General features: G+C 42.3%; 1 protein-coding gene across 1 annotated transcript; it reads right to left on the bottom strand.

The window, feature by feature from the left end:
• Positions 1 to 259: 259 nt before the first annotated feature.
• On the bottom strand, positions 260 to 17,787 carry LOC124152900 (glycerol-3-phosphate dehydrogenase [NAD(+)], cytoplasmic-like). Its single transcript, XM_046525979.2, has 9 exons — positions 17,405 to 17,787; positions 13,632 to 13,812; positions 12,735 to 12,875; positions 11,309 to 11,447; positions 10,677 to 10,789; positions 7,449 to 7,569; positions 6,212 to 6,321; positions 2,390 to 2,496; positions 260 to 392 (listed from the first exon to the last, which is right to left on the bottom strand). Exons 1-9 carry the CDS (start codon positions 17,554 to 17,556, stop codon positions 296 to 298), a joined length of 1,161 nt encoding a protein of 386 aa, XP_046381935.1. The 5' UTR covers positions 17,557 to 17,787; the 3' UTR covers positions 260 to 295.
• Between the last annotated feature and the right edge of the window lie 255 nt (positions 17,788 to 18,042).

Raw genomic sequence — 18,042 nt, 5'->3', positions numbered from 1 at the left:
TGTATCCCTGTCTTTCTTGTAATAGCATCAGTTATCATTTATCACTACAATCAACATAATTAAATATATCATATCCTACAAATACTGTTCAACTATATCCACCGGTTCAATACTGGCTGTCCCTTTCACTGAGTTTTTTCACTGGTGATCTCAATACATCAGCTATACAAATGTATACCCTGAAGTGACTACAGAAAACATCTCGATACACCCTTTTAATACTTGTGCATTATAGTAATTATCTCTGCTTTCTTCAACATGGACGCTGCCCTGTGTAGAGATGCAGGATGGGCTTCTACAAGTGTGCAGGGTGATTCCTAAGGCAGGAAATGAAGAGCTTTGGGTCCATGACTCGTTGACAAATCTTGTTGACAGCTACGAACATTGGAAACCTGAAGAGTGAAGCGAGTGACTTGGTTCAATGCTGCTTTGTAAAGTCTTGTACATTATGGCATGTCAATGATGTACAGTGATGCAGAATGTAGGTGAAAACAATGAGAATGGTTATAGTACTGACAGAAAGGATCAGAATTGTGGTGATTATGGGATTTGAATCCTTTCATGCCATAAGGATCAACTGTTTCCAACCCCCTACAAACTGTAGTTGTTGCATCAACTGTTTCCAACCCCCTACAAACTGTAGTTGTTGCATCAACTGTTTCCAACCCCCTACAAACTGTAGTTGTTGCATCAACTGTTTCCAACCCCCTACAAACTGTAGTTGTTGCATCAACTGTTTCCAACCCCCTACAAACTGTAGTTGTTGCATCAACTGTTTCCAACCCCCTACAAACTGTAGTTGTTGCATCAGCTGTTTCCAACCCCCTACAAACTGTTGTTGTTGTATCAACTGTTTCCAACCCCCTACAAACTGTAGTTGTTGCATCAGCTGTTTCCAACCCCCTACAAACTGTTGTTGTTGTATCAACTGTTTCCAACCCCCTACAAACTGTAGTTGTTGTATCAACTGTTTCCAACCCCCTACAAACTGTTGTTGTTGTATCAACTGTTTCCAACCCCCTACAAACTGTTGTTGTTGTATCAACTGTTTCCAACCCCCTACAAACTGTAGTTGTTGCATCAGCTGTTTCCAACCCCCTACAAACTGTAGTTGTTGTATCAACTGTTTCCAACACCCTACAAACTGTTGTTGTTGTATCAACTGTTTCCAACCCGGTACACACATTCCTTGATGCATCGACTGTTTCCATCACCTACACATTGTCCTTGTTGTATCAGCTGTTTCCTACCCCCTACACACTGTTCCTGTTCAATCTAACTCATTTAAAACAAAAGCGAAGTTCCTTTCCCAACAGATGTTACCAGTTATTGCCGTGCTTTTTGAGAACCGCACACAGCCCACCCTTCTAATTCGACACATCTGGACTGAAAATAGACCAATTTGGCTTTAAATGGGTTTTGGCAGTATTAATTTCACATCTTGAAAACTAATATCCTCAAGACTGTTGGTGACACAAACCCATTTAAAACAAAAGCGAAGTTCCTTTTCCAACAGATGTTACTAGTTATTGCTGTGCTTTTTGGAAAACCGCACACAGCCCACCCTTCTAATTCGACACATCTGGACTGAAAATAGACCAATTTGGCTTGAAACAGGTATTGGCAGTATCCAATTCACATCTTGAAAACTAATGTCCTAAATAATATTAGTGAAGCAGACCCTATCCAAACAAAAGCGAAGTCCCTTTCCCAACAGATGTTACCAGTTATTGCTGTGCTCTTTGGAGAACCACACACCGCACACTGCTTCTCTCTATCTCCGACTCACTATCACACAGCCCTCTCTAACCCTGACTCACTATCACACAGCCCTCTCTAACCCTGACTCACTATCACACAGCCCTATCTATCCATGACTCACTATCACACAGCCCTATCTATCCATGACTCACTATCACACAGCCCTATCTATCCATGACTCACTATCACACAGCCCTATCTATCCATGACTCACTATCACACAGCCCTATCTATCCATGACTCACTTTCACACAGCCCTCTCTGTCCCTGACTCACTATCACACAGACCTATGTATCCATGACTCACTTTCACACAGCCCTCTCTGTCCCTGACTCACTATCACACAGCCCTCTCTGTCCCTGACTCACTATCACACAGACCTATCTATCCATGACTCACTATCACACATCCCTATCTATCCAAGACTCACTATCACACAGCCCTATCTATCCATGACTCACCATCACACAGCCCTCTCTGTCCCTGACTCACAATCACAAATAATCTCTCTATCCCTGGAACACGGTAGACCTGGAAACTGACCCATCACTATCACACAGACTCTCTTTGACATAACACATGTTTGCCCTGTTTTGGAAGAAACGCTGCCAATTCTGAACAACTTACTTGTCACACAGTCCCTTTTCTTCGAGCATACTGCATACCTCCCTGGCAACTAGAGGCCCCTGGAAACTCTGGCCCTTCAATATCTCCTTCTCCAGCTCTTGAATTGTCTGAAAGTATGGAACACTGTTGGTGTCATCATACACTAAGTGGAAGTTCTACTTTTAAGACAGCCACAAAATGCGTGAAATGTACAAAGTACAAAGCATGCTGTAATAGATACAACTCAGTACATCCAGTTTGGGGGGGGGGGGGGACATCAGCATATCATGGCTGGCTCAATGATGTATTCTGACATGCGCAGGTTTAGGAAAGGCACACCAGGTAAACATAAATCTTGTTGTCATGTATCATGAACAAAGTAGTGTTTTAGTGTTAGTACATCATAACCTCTGACAAGTCATTATTGTAACATACTTTGTAAATCAACACAGTTGCCACATTTAACTGGCTTGTACTGTAAGAAATATTATGGTACATACAAAACTTAAAGTCTATAGCCTTCTTAAGGGAGATCACAAATCAATCTCTTTTCAGGCTGGAATGTCAAAGTTGAGGCCTTACTAAGCCTATGTGAACCTTTACAGATGCACAGTTCATAGTTCACCAAGAAAACAAATGGCAAGTTGAGTGGGGCCCAGTTGAATGTGTCTTGATTTAGTGTGTTACAGCATCTACCATAGATTTCTCTGAGCAATCATATCCACGTTTACAGAAACAATCCAAAATAACAATTGATTTTTGCACAAAAAAGAGTCCCTCTGAGATTACGTAATCCTCTCCAACCTTATCCGACTAACAGCTGTTCTAAGACTACTTAGTCCTCTGTTACCTTGTCTGACTCCAGTCCACAACAGTCATTCTCAGAAAATACACTGGCAATCCCCCTAACATCCAACAGTCAACATAATCACCTATTCGCTGTCTGAACCCATCAACAGCTGTTCTGAGACAGCGTAATCCTCCCTTACCATGTCAAACCCAACAACAGCTGTTCTGAGGCGGCGTGATCCTCCCTTACCATGTCAAACCCAACAACAGCTGTTTTGAGATGGCGTAATCCTCCCTTACTATGTCAAACCCAACAACAGCTGTTCTGAGGCGGCGTAATCCTCCCTTACCATGTCAAACCCAACAACAGCTGTTTTGAGATGGCGTAATCCTCCCTTACTATGTCAAACCCAACAACAGCCATTCTGAGACTACACAACAGTACCATATCTCGTTGAACTCTACAACAGCCGTTCTGAGATAGCGTGATCCTCCCTTACCATGTCAAACCCAACAACAGCCATTCTGAGACTACACAACAGTACCATATCTCGTTGAACTCTACAACAGCCGTTCTGAGATAGCGTGATCCTCCCTTACCATGTCAAACCCAACAACAGCCATTCTGAGACTACACAACAGTACCATATCTCGTTGAACTCTACAACAGCCGTTCTGAGATAGCGTGATCCTCCCTTACCATGTCAAACCCAACAACAGCCATTCTGAGACTACACAACAGTACCATATCTCGTTGAACTCTACAACAGCCGTTCTGAGATAGCGTGATCCTCCCTTACCATGTCAAACCCAACAACAGCCATTCTGAGACTACACAACAGTGCCTTATCTCGTTGAACTCTACAACAGCCGTTCTGAGACGGCGTGATCCTCCCTTACCATGTCAAACCCAACAACAGCCATTCTGAGACTACACAACAGTGCCTTATCTCGTTGAACTCTACAACAGTTGTTCTGAGACGGCGTGATCCTCCCTTACCATGTCAAACCCAACAACAGCCATTCTGAGACTACACAACAGTCCCATATCTCGTTGAACTCTACAACAGCTGTTCTGAGACGGCGTGATCCTCCCTTACCATGTCAAACCCAACAACAGCCATTCTGAGACTACACAACAGTCCCATATCTCGTTGAACTCTACAACAGCCGTTCTGAGATAGCGTGATCCTCCCTTACTATGTCAAACCCAACAACAGCCATTCTGAGATGGCGTGATCCTCCCTTACCATGTCAAACCCAACAACAGCCATTCTGAGACTTCGCAACAGTGCCTTATCTTGTCAGACTGTACAACAGCTGTTCCAAGAACCCCCAAACATTGTTGATCTGACATTGAACCTAATCCTCCCTTACTCCGCCACTCCCATCATGCATTGCACATAGCTACTAAGTCAGCGATACCCTTACCTTGTCAGACTCCACAACCACCGCTCCCAACATGCATTGCACATAGCTACTAAGTCAGCGATACCCTTACCTTGTCAGACTCCACAACCGCCGCTCCCATCATGCATTACACGTAGCTACTAAGTCAGCGATACCCCTTACCTTGTCAGACTCCACAACCACCGCTCCCAACATGCATTGCACATAGCTACTAAGTCAGCGATACCCCTTACCTTGTCAGACTCCACAACCGCGGCTCCCATCATGCATTGCACATAGCTACTAAGTCAGCGATACCCTTACCTTGTCAGACTCCACAACCACCGCTCCCATCATGCATTGCACGTAGCTACTAAGTCAGCGATACCCTTACCTTGTCAGACTCCACAACCGCCGCTCCCATCATGCATTGCACATAGCTACTAAGTCAGCGATACCCTTACCTTGTCAGACTCCACAACCACCGCTCCCATCATGCATTGCACATAGCTACTAAGTCAGGGATACCCCTTACCTTGTCAGACTCAACAACCGCCGCTCCCATCATGCATTGCACATAGCTACTAAGTCAGCGATATCTCTTACCTTGTCAGACTCCACAACCGCCGCTCCCATCATGCATTGCACATAGCTAATAAGTCAGCGATATCTCTTACCTTGTCAGACTCCATAACCACCGCTCCCATCATGCATTGCACATAGCTGCTAAGTCAGCGATACCCTTACCTTGTCAGACTCCACAACCACCGCTCCCATCATGCATTGCACATAGCTACTAAGTCAGCGATACTCCTTACCTTGTCAGACTTCACAACCACTGCTCCCAACATGCATTGCACATAGCTACTAAGTCAGCGATACCCTTACCTTGTCAGACTCCATAACCGCCGCTCCCATCATGCATTGCACATAGCTACTATGTCAGCGATACCCTAACCTTGTCAGACTCCACAACCACCGCTCCCAACATGCATTACACATAGCTACTAAGTCAGCGATACCCCTTACCTGGTCAGACTCAACAACCGCCACTCCCAACATGCATTGCACATAGCTACTAAGTCAGCGATATCTCTTACCTTGTCAGACTCCACAACTGCCGCTCCCATCATGCATTGCACATAGCTACTAAGTCAGCGATACCCTTACCTTGTCAGACTCCACAACTGCCGCTCCCATCATGCATTGCACATAGCTACTAAGTCAGCGATACCCCTTACCTTGTCAGACTCCACAACCGCCGCTCCCAACATGCATTGCACATAGCTACTAAGTCAGCGATACCCCTTACCTTGTCAGACTCCACAACCGCCGCTCCCAACATGCATTGCACATAGCTGCTAAGTCAGCGATACCCCTTACCTTGTCAGACTCCACAACCGCCGCTCCCATCATGCATTGCACATAGCTACTAAGTCAGCGATACCCCTTACCTTGTCAGACTCCACAACCGCCGCTCCCAACATGCATTGCACATAGCTACTAAGTCAGCGATACCCCTTACCTGGTCAGACTCCACAACCCCGCTCCCTTCATGCATTGCACATAGCTACTAAGTCAGCGATACCCCTTACCTTGTCAGACTCCACAACCCCGCTCCCTTCATGCATTGCACATAGCTACTAAGTCAGCGATACCCCTTACCTTGTCAGACTCCACAACCGCCGCTCCCAACATGCGATTGCGTCCACCATGGCAGGTAGCTACCAAGTCAGCGATGCCACAACTCTCGAAGAAGGTATTCCTCTTTGACCCTGAAAGGATTCAGACATCTCTGAGGAAAAACCAAACAAATTAGGATACATGACATCTTTTCTATTTATCAGTGGAAATGTTCCGCAGCCTTATGCATCATAATATCTAGGCAAAATAAAGGTTTGTTTCCAGTTTCAACTCTAGTTTGAAGGAGACTCCAACAGTAGGATCTTTATAAAACACATGTCTAGTCTGCAACATAGTCCACTATTGAGTGTGCCAAAAATATTATACTTAATTGTGTCAATATATTAGTAGTTATAAGATGCACATGATACAGAGCATTACTGTTGGGTTCGCTGTGAGGAGCCAGCGTTCCTGGGACGAGGTTGGTTTTTGAGTGTTTATATTTGTATGTATATATTGTTATATTTTGATGTGTATTCTATCATATAAATGGGATTTGTAGCTGTAATAAGATACTGATGGTTGTTTTGATAATATATGCTTAAATACATGCCTGGTATACAGTAAATGTAACAAGAGTTTGCCACTAACGTGGCTAATTGTAAAAAAAGAAGAAGAGTTTGGAACCTAAGTCCATCTTGTTGCCATGGAAACGTAAAAAAAAATAATTTCTAAAATTTCTAAATAGCAAAAGGCACCAGTTCAGCATGTACTTGATAGACCTGCAAAGTTTCATGAAAAAATATTGAACGGTTTCTGAGTTATGCTCCAGAAACGAAACGTGACGGACGGACGGAGCCCCGTTTCTATATCCCCAGCCAACTTTGTTGGGCGGGGGATAATAATATGTTTAAGTATAGATTCTTGTAATTGTATACCATCAATTCAACCTTCTTGTACTTTGTTTATCATACTTATCCCTATTGTGGTGGGATCTCCATACCCCGATAGAACAGACAAAACAAATCCCATGAATTCCCTACAAGTATTTGCCGTCATTCCATAGACGTGATACCGCTGTTACAATTAAATTATTGTCCATATAATAACATTAAAAACAACTGAAAAGGATGGTAAAGCCAAACTCCAAATGTTTGTCACAGACTGGGTGTCCTTCATTTCAGCAAGATTTATTTGAAATCATACATAGGTAAGTTGGAAACATTATGACATTATGTGACTGACGTCATGTGACAATAATGGCTGCACTTGTCATTACCTGGAAAAAACTCTTCACCAAACATGATCATTTCCATAAGTCCCAGGCGAATGACAGCCGCCTTGGTGTTGTCTCCCTGTTTGATGCCATCCACAATGCCAGCGCCAATGGCAACCACGTTCTGGAGACAACAAGGACATACATGTACTGCATATCACTACAATGCCAGCGCCAATGGCAACCACGTTCTGGAGACAACAAGGACATACATGTACTGCATATCACTACAATGCCAGCGCCAATGGCAACCACGTTCTGGAGACAACAAGGACATACATGTACTGCATATCACTACAATGCCAGCGCCAATGGCAACCACGTTCTGGAGACAACAAGGACATACATGTATTGCATATCACTACAATGCCAGTGCCAATGGCAACCACGTTCTGGAGACAAAGAGGACATACATGTTCTGCATATAACTACAATGCCAGCGCCAATGGCAACCACGTTCTGGAGACAACAAGGACATACATGTACTGCATATCACTACAATGCCAGCGCCAATGGCAACCACGTTCTGGAGACAACAAGGACATACATGTATTGCATATCACTACAATGCCAGCGCCAATGGCAACCACGTTCTGGAGACAACAAGGACATACATGTACTGCATATCACTACAATGCCAGCGCCAATGGCAACCACGTTCTGGAGACAACAAGGACATACATGTACTGCATATCACTACAATGCCAGTGCCAATGGCAACCACGTTCTGGAGACAAAGAGGACATACATGTACTGCATATCACTACAATGCCAGTGCCAATGGCAACCACGTTCTGGAGACAAAGAGGACATACATGTACTGCATATAACTACAATGCCAGCGCCAATGGCAACCACGTTCTGGAGACAACAAGGACATACATGTACTGCATATCACTACAATGCCAGCACCAATGGCAACCACATTCTGGAGACAACAAGGACATACATGTACTGCATATCACTACAATGCCAGCACCAATGGCAACCACGTTCTGGAGACAACAAGGACATACATGTACTGCATATCACTACAATGCCAGCGCCAATGGCAACCACGTTCTGGAGACAACAAGGACATACATGTACTGCATATCACTACAATGCCAGTGCCAATGGCAACCACGTTCTGGAGGCAAAGAGGACATACATGTTCTGCATATAACTACAATGCCAGCACCAATGGCAACCACGTTCTGGAGACAACAAGGACATACATGTATTGCATATCACTACAATGCCAGCACCAATGGCAACCACGTTCTGGAGACAACAAGGACATACATGTACTGCATATCACTACAATGCCAGCGCCAATGGCAACCACGTTCTGGAGACAACAAGGACATACATGTACTGCATTTCACTACAATGCCAGCGCCAATGGCAACCACGTTCTGGAGACAACAAGGACATACATGTACTGCATATCACTACAATGCCAGCGCCAATGGCAACCACGTTCTGGAGACAACAAGGACATACATGTACTGCATATCACTACAATGTCAGCGCCAATGGCAACCACGTTCTGGAGACAACAAGGACATACATGTACTGCATATCACTACAATGTCAGCGCCAATGGCAACCACGTTCTGGAGACAACAAGGACATACATGTACTGCATATCACTACAATGCCAGTGCCAATGGCAACCACGTTCTGTAGAAAAAGAGGACATACATGTACTGCATATAACTACAATGCCAGCGCCAATGGCAACCACGTTCTGGAGACAACAAGGACATACATGTACTGCATATCACTACATCAACAGAAAGCATGAGGACTAAAATTGAAATTAATTTCGATAATTTCGAATCATGATTTTACCACATATTTCCAACTGTAATTATTTAACTGGGGCATGTATATACTGTATTACCATTGTATCATGGGCCTATGGCCTACAACACTGAATGAATTAAGTTAATTGATTGATATACTGTTGCATCCTTTTCAAAATAGCCAGATTCACATTGACAATTTATCCATCCATCGACAGACAGAAGTGCCTTAGGCACTGTTTCAATGTCCTTCATAACACAAATCTACAGGAAGTGTTGACTGGCTGAAAGTTGGGATATCCATTTGTATTGATGCTCTGACAGTTTCATCCAATTTGACAAGATCTTACCACATAACACAGTATGATGATGACATTTAGCATAAGTATCTGACATTATTGGTTGGTTAGCTTGTTTAACGCCGCACTCAGCAATATTCCAGCTATATGACGGCGGTCTGTAAATAATCAAGTCTGAACCAGACAATCCAGTGATTGATATCATGAGCATCGATCCACACAATTGGGGTTGATGATATGCATCAACCAAGTCAACGAGCCTGACCACCCGATCCCGTTAGTCGCCTTTTACAACAAGCATAGTCGCCTTTTACGGCAAGCATGGGTTGCTGAGGACCTATTCTACCCCGGATTCTACCCCGGAATCTTCACTGGTCGTATCTGACATTAAATGTAATGAGATTTAAAGTATCTGACATTAAATCTCATTACAGTGGTTAATGCTTGAGAAAAGGCATATCTGCACACATCTTCCTGAGGCAAGAGAGCCAACTGACTTTGAAAGTCCCGTATCCACCCTTGCCGAACTAGGCTGGAATTCCTGGGCTCGAACGTAGCGCCACCAATGGTTATTATGAGTTATGTCCCTTTTGAGCCTCTCCTATGGACCAATCCGATTCAATCAATTGCATTTGTTTCAAACAAAATGGCAGCGCCCAGTCAAGACGATCTGATCAATAATCAAGATCTATATTGTCATAAAACGAGTCTTACATCGCGAGGTGCATCAAATCATGCGAGCACATTGATTAAAAACAGGAAAAGGTTTTGAAAATATCTGTTGACAACGAATTGGCGGTGCACTTGCTTTGCAAATCCTGCAATCGACTGAAATCTGCATGACAGTTTACGAACTGGATTTCAATTTCGTTGCATGATTTTGATTGGACTATGCATAGTCTTGTTACTCCAGCCAAAATATAACTCCATAACACCAACATTGTTTGGCAAGGGCAGAAACTGGACTTTTATAGTCAGACAACTCCCTTGCCTCGAGAAGATGATCTGCACATGCCATATTTTCTTTCCAAATACTTCCAGAATATTGCAAAAGGCAGCATAAAACAATATTCTTGCACTCAGACCTACATTGAACTAATTCAGTTACAACAAAGCTGTTATTAACATAATGAATTGTGTACCTTTAGAGCTCCACACATCTCCACTGTGTCTGCATCCTTCACTACTGCCACTCTGAAGTAAGGAGTTTCCACTAGGTCCTTGAACAGCTGGCCAGTGGAGTCTGTCTTGGATCCTGGCAATGACAACACATCTCAACAAACCCTATATGAGACACAGGAACTCCCATAGTCTACAGAGGAACCTTGTGTAGCATGTCTGCTGGTATGTTATCACATTCACTGCACAACTCGAACTGTCAAGTACCAAGATGTCAGTTTATGCCCGTATGAAGCAGTGCATCCGAGATCCAAAGCTTTAAACGTTCATTCAACAACACCTTCATTTACACAATCAAATAAATGAAAAGTTTGAGGACTAAGTGTGAGACATTATCATTCAATGGTAAACATCAGTAATTGATCCCAAAAGAACCAATAGAGTTATGTCCCTTTTGTAGTTGATTCTCCAAGCTCCATTCCATATAGCACTTCGTTATCCTACCAGTAGAGGGTTCCGGGAGAGAAGTTGCTAGTTTACTTCGAGCACACATTTCTGTTAGCCGTTAACATTAAGAAGGTCTGAAGCAAGCTAGTGTTTCTATTACTTGTTTTCAGTTTTTGACCAGATGTAAACCAGTATTCTGTAAACCTACCTATCGTTGTCTCACAAAATTCCTCCTCTGCAACTTCTTTGGCAAGATTAGCACCCATGAGAACAGCACACTCAGTGCCTAGTTCCTGGGCTATGATGTGAGATATCAGCTGAATACCTCCCCCTGTGATGGCAAAACCCTGAAACATTCTTTACAACTAAAGATCCACTCCGGGCAGCCATGGCACAGTGATGCTTGAAACACATCAGAGGAATGATATCATATACATGAGTCACTAGTCAGGTGAATGGGGCTGGACGAGGTGAATGAAAATCCCACTTGTGACTTGTAACAAATTTATCATCATAGGTTCACACGTTTTATAACTTTTATTTGGTGAGTACTGTGTGAGACAATTAGACCTGTCTTGCGAGTGAGTGAGTGAGTATGGTTTTATGCCACTTTTAGCAACATTCCAGCAATACTAAGGTGGGAAACACCAAAAATGGACTTCACACATTGTACCCAAGTGGGGAATCAAACCTAGGTCTTAAGTGTGATGAGCAAACGCTTTAACCACTAGGCTGCTCCACTGCCATTCGACTTTTACCATGGTAACAAGCAGGTGACGTTACAACACTATGACATCATGATATCTGTACCTGCTAGTCTGCCAAATTTTATATCTGTTACAAGATAGCAACAGGCCAATCAGAAAGCTGGAAGATCCTTTAACAAGTACTGATAATGTTTAATTCAGCCGATTCAGGTCAACATATCTTAATATAACCCTTGATTAAATTAGTTACTGATGCAAAAGCCTTAACGGCAGCGCTTAACAATATTGCAGAAGAATAATTAGACCTAAGTACAATAGAAACTCTTCAAAACAAGACAGAGAGTGTATAATTAGTACCACAAATTTCACGGAATTTCCAGATGTCCTTTTCCCATGTGTTTCTAGCAAATTCAGTGATTAGTCTAGAAGGATTTAATCCATGGTGAAGCAGGGATAAATATAACAACAGATTCGCATGTAGCCAGCAGGGTTTGCACCTTATTAAAGTTACTGTCCCTTCTTCAAACTAACTGGTCTACAACTTTATGGCAGAGGCTGCAAAGTGGCCGAACCAGAGGTCAAGTAGCCGCATAGCTGGGCTCTGAAAACTTTAGAACTCCTCACCCTCAAACATTTTTTCCTGCACTCCAAGATTAAATCTTGGCTTCCATTTGTGTCATTTTGTTGTGATTTATGAGCAAATAAAGAAGTTGTTGCACACATTACTAAATGGCAACCAGATGTCATTCTACTGAGATGGTCAAATTAAAAAGAGTAAACATACACAGATAAGGGGTGAAATTTTGACTTGCCAGACGGCCATCTACTTTGTTTCAGTAAACCCTTTGTAATTTTAACTGGTCATGGGCCAGTGGGCCAGCAGTTAATTGACCCCTGTGAAGTGAGGTGAGGCATCCTGTGACTGACCTTGATCATGGAGATGGCGACAGCCCCTGGTTTGATGTGCCCCTTCATCTGCTCACACACCTTCTTGACAAACTGATGCGGGAGGACGAACACCAACATGTCTGCCCCTGTACACGCCTCGATCACGTCCGGGATTGCCACCTGGACATACAAGGGACATCCTCTCATGTCAATACACTTTGCGCCATATTCAATAAACGTAGGATACAACCATGTTTCTCCTATAATCTCAATGATGACCTTGAACTTTGACATAAATACGATTGGGTCATCCAGGATTTTGAAACGAATCACAAGCAATAATAGAGAAATTTACTGCGTCCTCTGCTGTGTGTTTGTTGGTTTAGTTTTATGTCACAGTAAACAATATTCCAGCTAATCCATGGCAGTCTGCAAATACTCAAGTCAGTGTCCTGAATCATCTAACCCCAAGATAGTTTATTGACTTCCTCATTATGTGTTCTCTGTCCATCATGTTATTACAGTACTATCCTTCTGTTGTTATTACTTAACCTACTCATGTTAATCTCTCTCCTGTATGCAATTGTTGTTACTGATAACCATATATATTCTGTACCATGTTCATTATTCACCCTTGCTTGACAATGGTATAAGGATCAATACCAAAATGCGACCATTACAGTGAGTGAGTGAATATAGTTTTACACCGCTTTTAGCAATATTCCAGCAATATCACGGCGGGGGACACCAGAAATGGGCTTCACACATTGTACCCATGTCGGGAATCGAACCCGGGTCTTCGGCGTGACGAGTGAATGCTTTAACCACTAGGCTACCCAACCGCCCCGCCGCCATTACAGTAAAATACATTGTGTCTACTTTGTCATCAGTCAACTTCTAAGAAACGCCTATCAACAATTAGTCAATTGACCATACCACATTTTCGGGGAGCTTTATCCCCGGGAGATATTTGACATTCTCGTGGTCCGTGTTGACGATCTCTGTCAGTTTGCGTCCGTCCACGATCTCTTCATACATGTACATCTTCACTTTCTTCTCAAACGCATCTGGCTGTCTCTGGACGTTATATCCGATAATCTTAGCGATAGCCGACCCCCTGAAATAAATAAACCAGTTGTGTCAGAGCATATCCTTTCACTTGTTTGTTTGGTAATTATCACCGCACTCAGCAATATTCCAGCTATATGACGGCAGTTTGTAAATAATTGAGTCTGGACCAGACAATCCAGTGATGGACATCATAAGCATCAATCTATGCAATTTGGATACGATGACATGCATGAACCAAGTCAGCAAGCCTGACGACCCAATTCCCTTCAGTCGTCTCTTATGAAAAGGATAGTCAGATCTTACGACAAGCATGGGCTGCTGAAGACATATTATAACCGGGATCTTCACACGTAGCACATCCTTTCAATACCATGTGGTAGATAGTAGTTCTGTATATATTAATCATGTTTTATTAATTAGCTTTTAATTTACTATGTACGACAGAAAATAAATAATCAGACCTCACACCCTAGCCTGTGTCATTATGTTATCTGGGACACATATGCACATATAATGGCTACAAAAACCATATGACACATATAGTGTGCAGCTGACTCACAGCAGACAAGGTGACAGGGTCCAGTCAACAAAAGTCAACAATACTCCAGTCATGTGATGGAGGCGTGTAAACAGTGGGAGATAAGCGATAAGATAGTCCATGTTCCTGGGATTATTATATCAAGATTAGATATTTTTCAACTTCTCTACAAAACCAGATATCTTTTTTATTTAAAACTATGACCCCAAATGTTTTTTTAAGAAAAACACCCTGCAACAATGAAATTTTTGTGGCTGGCAATTTCTTTTTATTGAAAGGTCTGAAGTATAATTATTGTTTTCAAAATTTTCAGGGACTATTTATTTTGTTCAATAAAATTCCAGGTCCACCCCAAAAAAATATCCCTTGCAGTCCCTTGCCTACTTGCCAAGTGTGGATGCCAATCTGAAACACCAAATTCCTGCCAGCTTCCAATACTATTCCTGATTCAAGAACAGAGACCATCTTCCGGGGCAAGGGAGTTAACTGACTCTAAAAGTCCAGTTTCAGACCCTTGCTGAACAAGGTTGGAATTTCTGGGTTCGATCGTAGCGCCACCACTGGCTATTACGAGTTATGTCCTTTCTATGTCCCTCCTACTGACCAATCAGATTCCACCTCTGATATCACTTGCATTTGCTTCAAACAAAATGGTGGCACCCGGTGAAGACGATCTGATCGATAATCAAGATCTTTATTTTAATAAAACGTGTCTTACTTCGCAAAGTGCATCAAATCACATGCGCACCTTCATTAAAAACATGAAAAGATTTAGAAAATATCTGTTGACAGTACACAGGCTTTGCAAATCCTGCAATCAACCAAAATCTGCACGGCAGTTTATGAACCGGCAGAACTTGTTGCTTATCCTCAGCTTGCACAGTTAGCATCCAGTAGATAAATGTTCATATGCAGGGGATACAACTTTTACAAGGTCGATATTTCTGGCAATTATGTTATGTGATTTTTTTATCATCTGGGTTAGTAAAGGTGTGAGGTATTAATTCCGGCATATCGGTGAATTGAGGTTCATTCTTTCAGCGATACGCATCATAATCAGTGTTCGAAATACCTGCCTGCCCGACCGTCCGAGACCGGTTGATTTCAAATCGGGCTGCCAGATTTTCAAATCCCCCTGCCCGACGGTCGGGTTATATTTCATATGTAAAAATATTCTAAATATTTCCCCATGATAAGCATTATTTACATGATGTATTCTAGGATATTAAATACAAATCTGACCGAAAAAGTGTTTGCTATTTCTTTTCTTGCATTACTTCATGTTCAATTAATTCGATTTAAAGTTTTAATTAAATTATCCTGAGAAACATATGATTATAGTGGGCAGGCAGGTTTTGGTCAGGGCTGGCAAGTATTTCAGCTAGCCAGTCCTGTGGTCTGGCTGAAAATTTTGGGAGTTTCATACCCTGTCATAATATCATTTTTTCATCCTTGATATATCAGGTGATTTCAAATTGGGATTTTTATCATGTGTTATATACTTGCTAAATGCCTTCGCTGCCCAAGATGGCTGTTTATTTATTGAATGAGTGAACATTATGTTGTACCAGCATCTTGTTTTGTTCCATTTGTGAACTTTAGTTCATACCTTAATGTATGAGATTGCTTCTGAATTAAAAATTTAGAATTTTACAATATGTCGTGATACGTACCGCAATACGGTCAAATGTGCATTGCAAGATATTGTGATACACTTTTAACCTCCAATACCCATTCCAATGGGCGAGGCAAACCAAAGGTGGATAGAATTAACAATGCTCATATCCCTGGTCCATATCATCTTATTAGAGGTGCAAGATCAAATATCGGGCCTTACTGTCAGCCTTATTTCCTGGAAGTCATGTTTCATATATATAGCCAAACAAACCCAGATTATGATAGCTGGCCACTTGTAAAAGAGGACTTGGTCACCAAGGATTTCCTTGGTCGTCCAGGTTTTGAAATTGAGGCATGGACCACCCATGTCCCCCAAACCCTGGATCTGCCACTGCTGTGCGTTCAGCCTTTCATATGATAACTGATTGGTACATCTTTATATTGATGTTGTCATCTCGACCTGTGTACCATTGTTTTGTACCCAGGATCTATTTCAATATAGCTACATGTACCCAGGCTATATATTACCACCCAAAAGAGCACACAATGAAACACTACTGGCACCCCGACTGCAGCAAGTCATAAAACAGATATAACAGGAAAGTCATGGTACACTGCATAGTCCAACAATCAATTGGGGAGATAGGTCGGGGACATATTTATCTTTGCCAAAAATGTTAATTGCGTCTACTTGCTGAAACTTGTCTCTTTCAGTATATTTTAGTGACAGCAAATAGACTTTATTAGCTGAGACGCAGATTGTATCGAAATGTACACTGACTATCAGGTCCAGAATGAACAGATCAGAATTATTGATAATAATTATTTGTCTATGAACCGATGGTTTGTTAATCAAGATGATTTCAGTTGACATAGTTCTGCCCAGATTAACAGAAAAAGGGTACATTTCAATGACACCAGGGTCAAGATAGACTCCATACGCACAAAAAGAATAGAACACAGGAACTAACAGCCATTTCATAATGGTACAAATCTATTATGTAAACCACATTTCTAATTTGAAATATGCCTGCATATTAAGTTGATTATAGGTCATATGAGACCTGTATAAAATTATAAACTTGGAATTAACTTTATTCTTAACACCAAACTTGGGTATATCACACGTAACTGACACCATCAACCTGTAAGGCTTCGTGTGCGAAATAGCATAATGACGGAAAGCGCACGTAAAATCTCCAATTAGTTAGTAAGGCTTTGTCTCATCAATAGTGACATTTAAATTATGTGCCAATTAGTTCTATATTTAACTGCATTATACATCACTGAGTAGATAGTTGCACAACGGCTCGTGGCCATTGCCTCACATAGCTATCACGAATTTAGGATACACCAACAGTGTCCATGACCGCAGTGTTGACATTGGTGACCTTGAGCCGAGGGCAAAGGCATGCGATATGATACAAGAGTTGTATAAACACATACAGGTCTATACAGAGATATATCTAGTTGTATAGCTTACCAGTTCCCAGACCCGACAATGCAAACAGATTTAGGTGCCATCTTGAAACTGCTGGTGCAAAAATATTTCTTTTCCTGCCGGGAAATCCAGAGCAGACACCTTCCAGGGGACACAACTCGGTATAAGGCGACACTGGTTGACCACAAAATCATTTCTGTGCTGCAGCTTTGTGGTTACCAGAAATATATCATCGTCGATTCGCAGTTGACATGGCTGAGAGCTCTTTGCTCAATGCACGACTTGCGGATGTGAGGAGGAGCGCGTTCTCACATCGAGCTGACCTACAGTAGCTGTTCTCTGTAACTATAGCATAACACGCTATGCATGAGTGAACTTCGCTCTTTGAGATGTTCCCACACAGATGCGACTAAGGCGAGCTGTGCGTTCAGTTGGGTGGGCATCCAACTGTAGACTAACATCTAGTCTCTGATATGAACTTATCTTCCAGAAAATGAACAGTTGTTAAAATATCTTAATAAAAATATAGTAAAGAGGTGCGCAGAGACTCTCTTCATTTTAATATACTGCAGTAATCTTGACTTCACAAACATTATAGACTTGCATGGGCTGTATTAGATATATTTGTATCAGGGTCTGTATGACTAATCCAATTGTATATCTAGCACTTACAACGGATC

The sequence above is a fragment of the Haliotis rufescens genome, unplaced genomic scaffold, assembly GCF_023055435.1.
Source record: "Haliotis rufescens isolate VD_foot unplaced genomic scaffold, xgHalRufe1.0.p SCAF_4, whole genome shotgun sequence".
Classification (NCBI taxonomy): Eukaryota; Metazoa; Mollusca; class Gastropoda; order Lepetellida; family Haliotidae; genus Haliotis; species Haliotis rufescens.
This window is presented reverse-complemented; position numbering and strand designations above follow the sequence as displayed.

Excerpts from the sequence above, each read along its gene's own strand:
- LOC124152900 (XM_046525979.2), bottom strand. The coding sequence starts at position 17,556 with ATGATTTTGTGGTCAACCAGTGTCGCCTTATACCGAGTTGTGTCCCCT. Across the intron at positions 6,322-7,448 it reads TGGTGAAGAGTTTTTTCCAG|GGTCAAAGAGGAATACCTTC; the intron begins GTAATGACAAGT and ends GAATCCTTTCAG. Across the intron at positions 2,497-6,211 it reads CGGTTGTGGAGTCTGACAAG|ACAATTCAAGAGCTGGAGAA; the intron begins GTAAGGGGTATC and ends CCATACTTTCAG.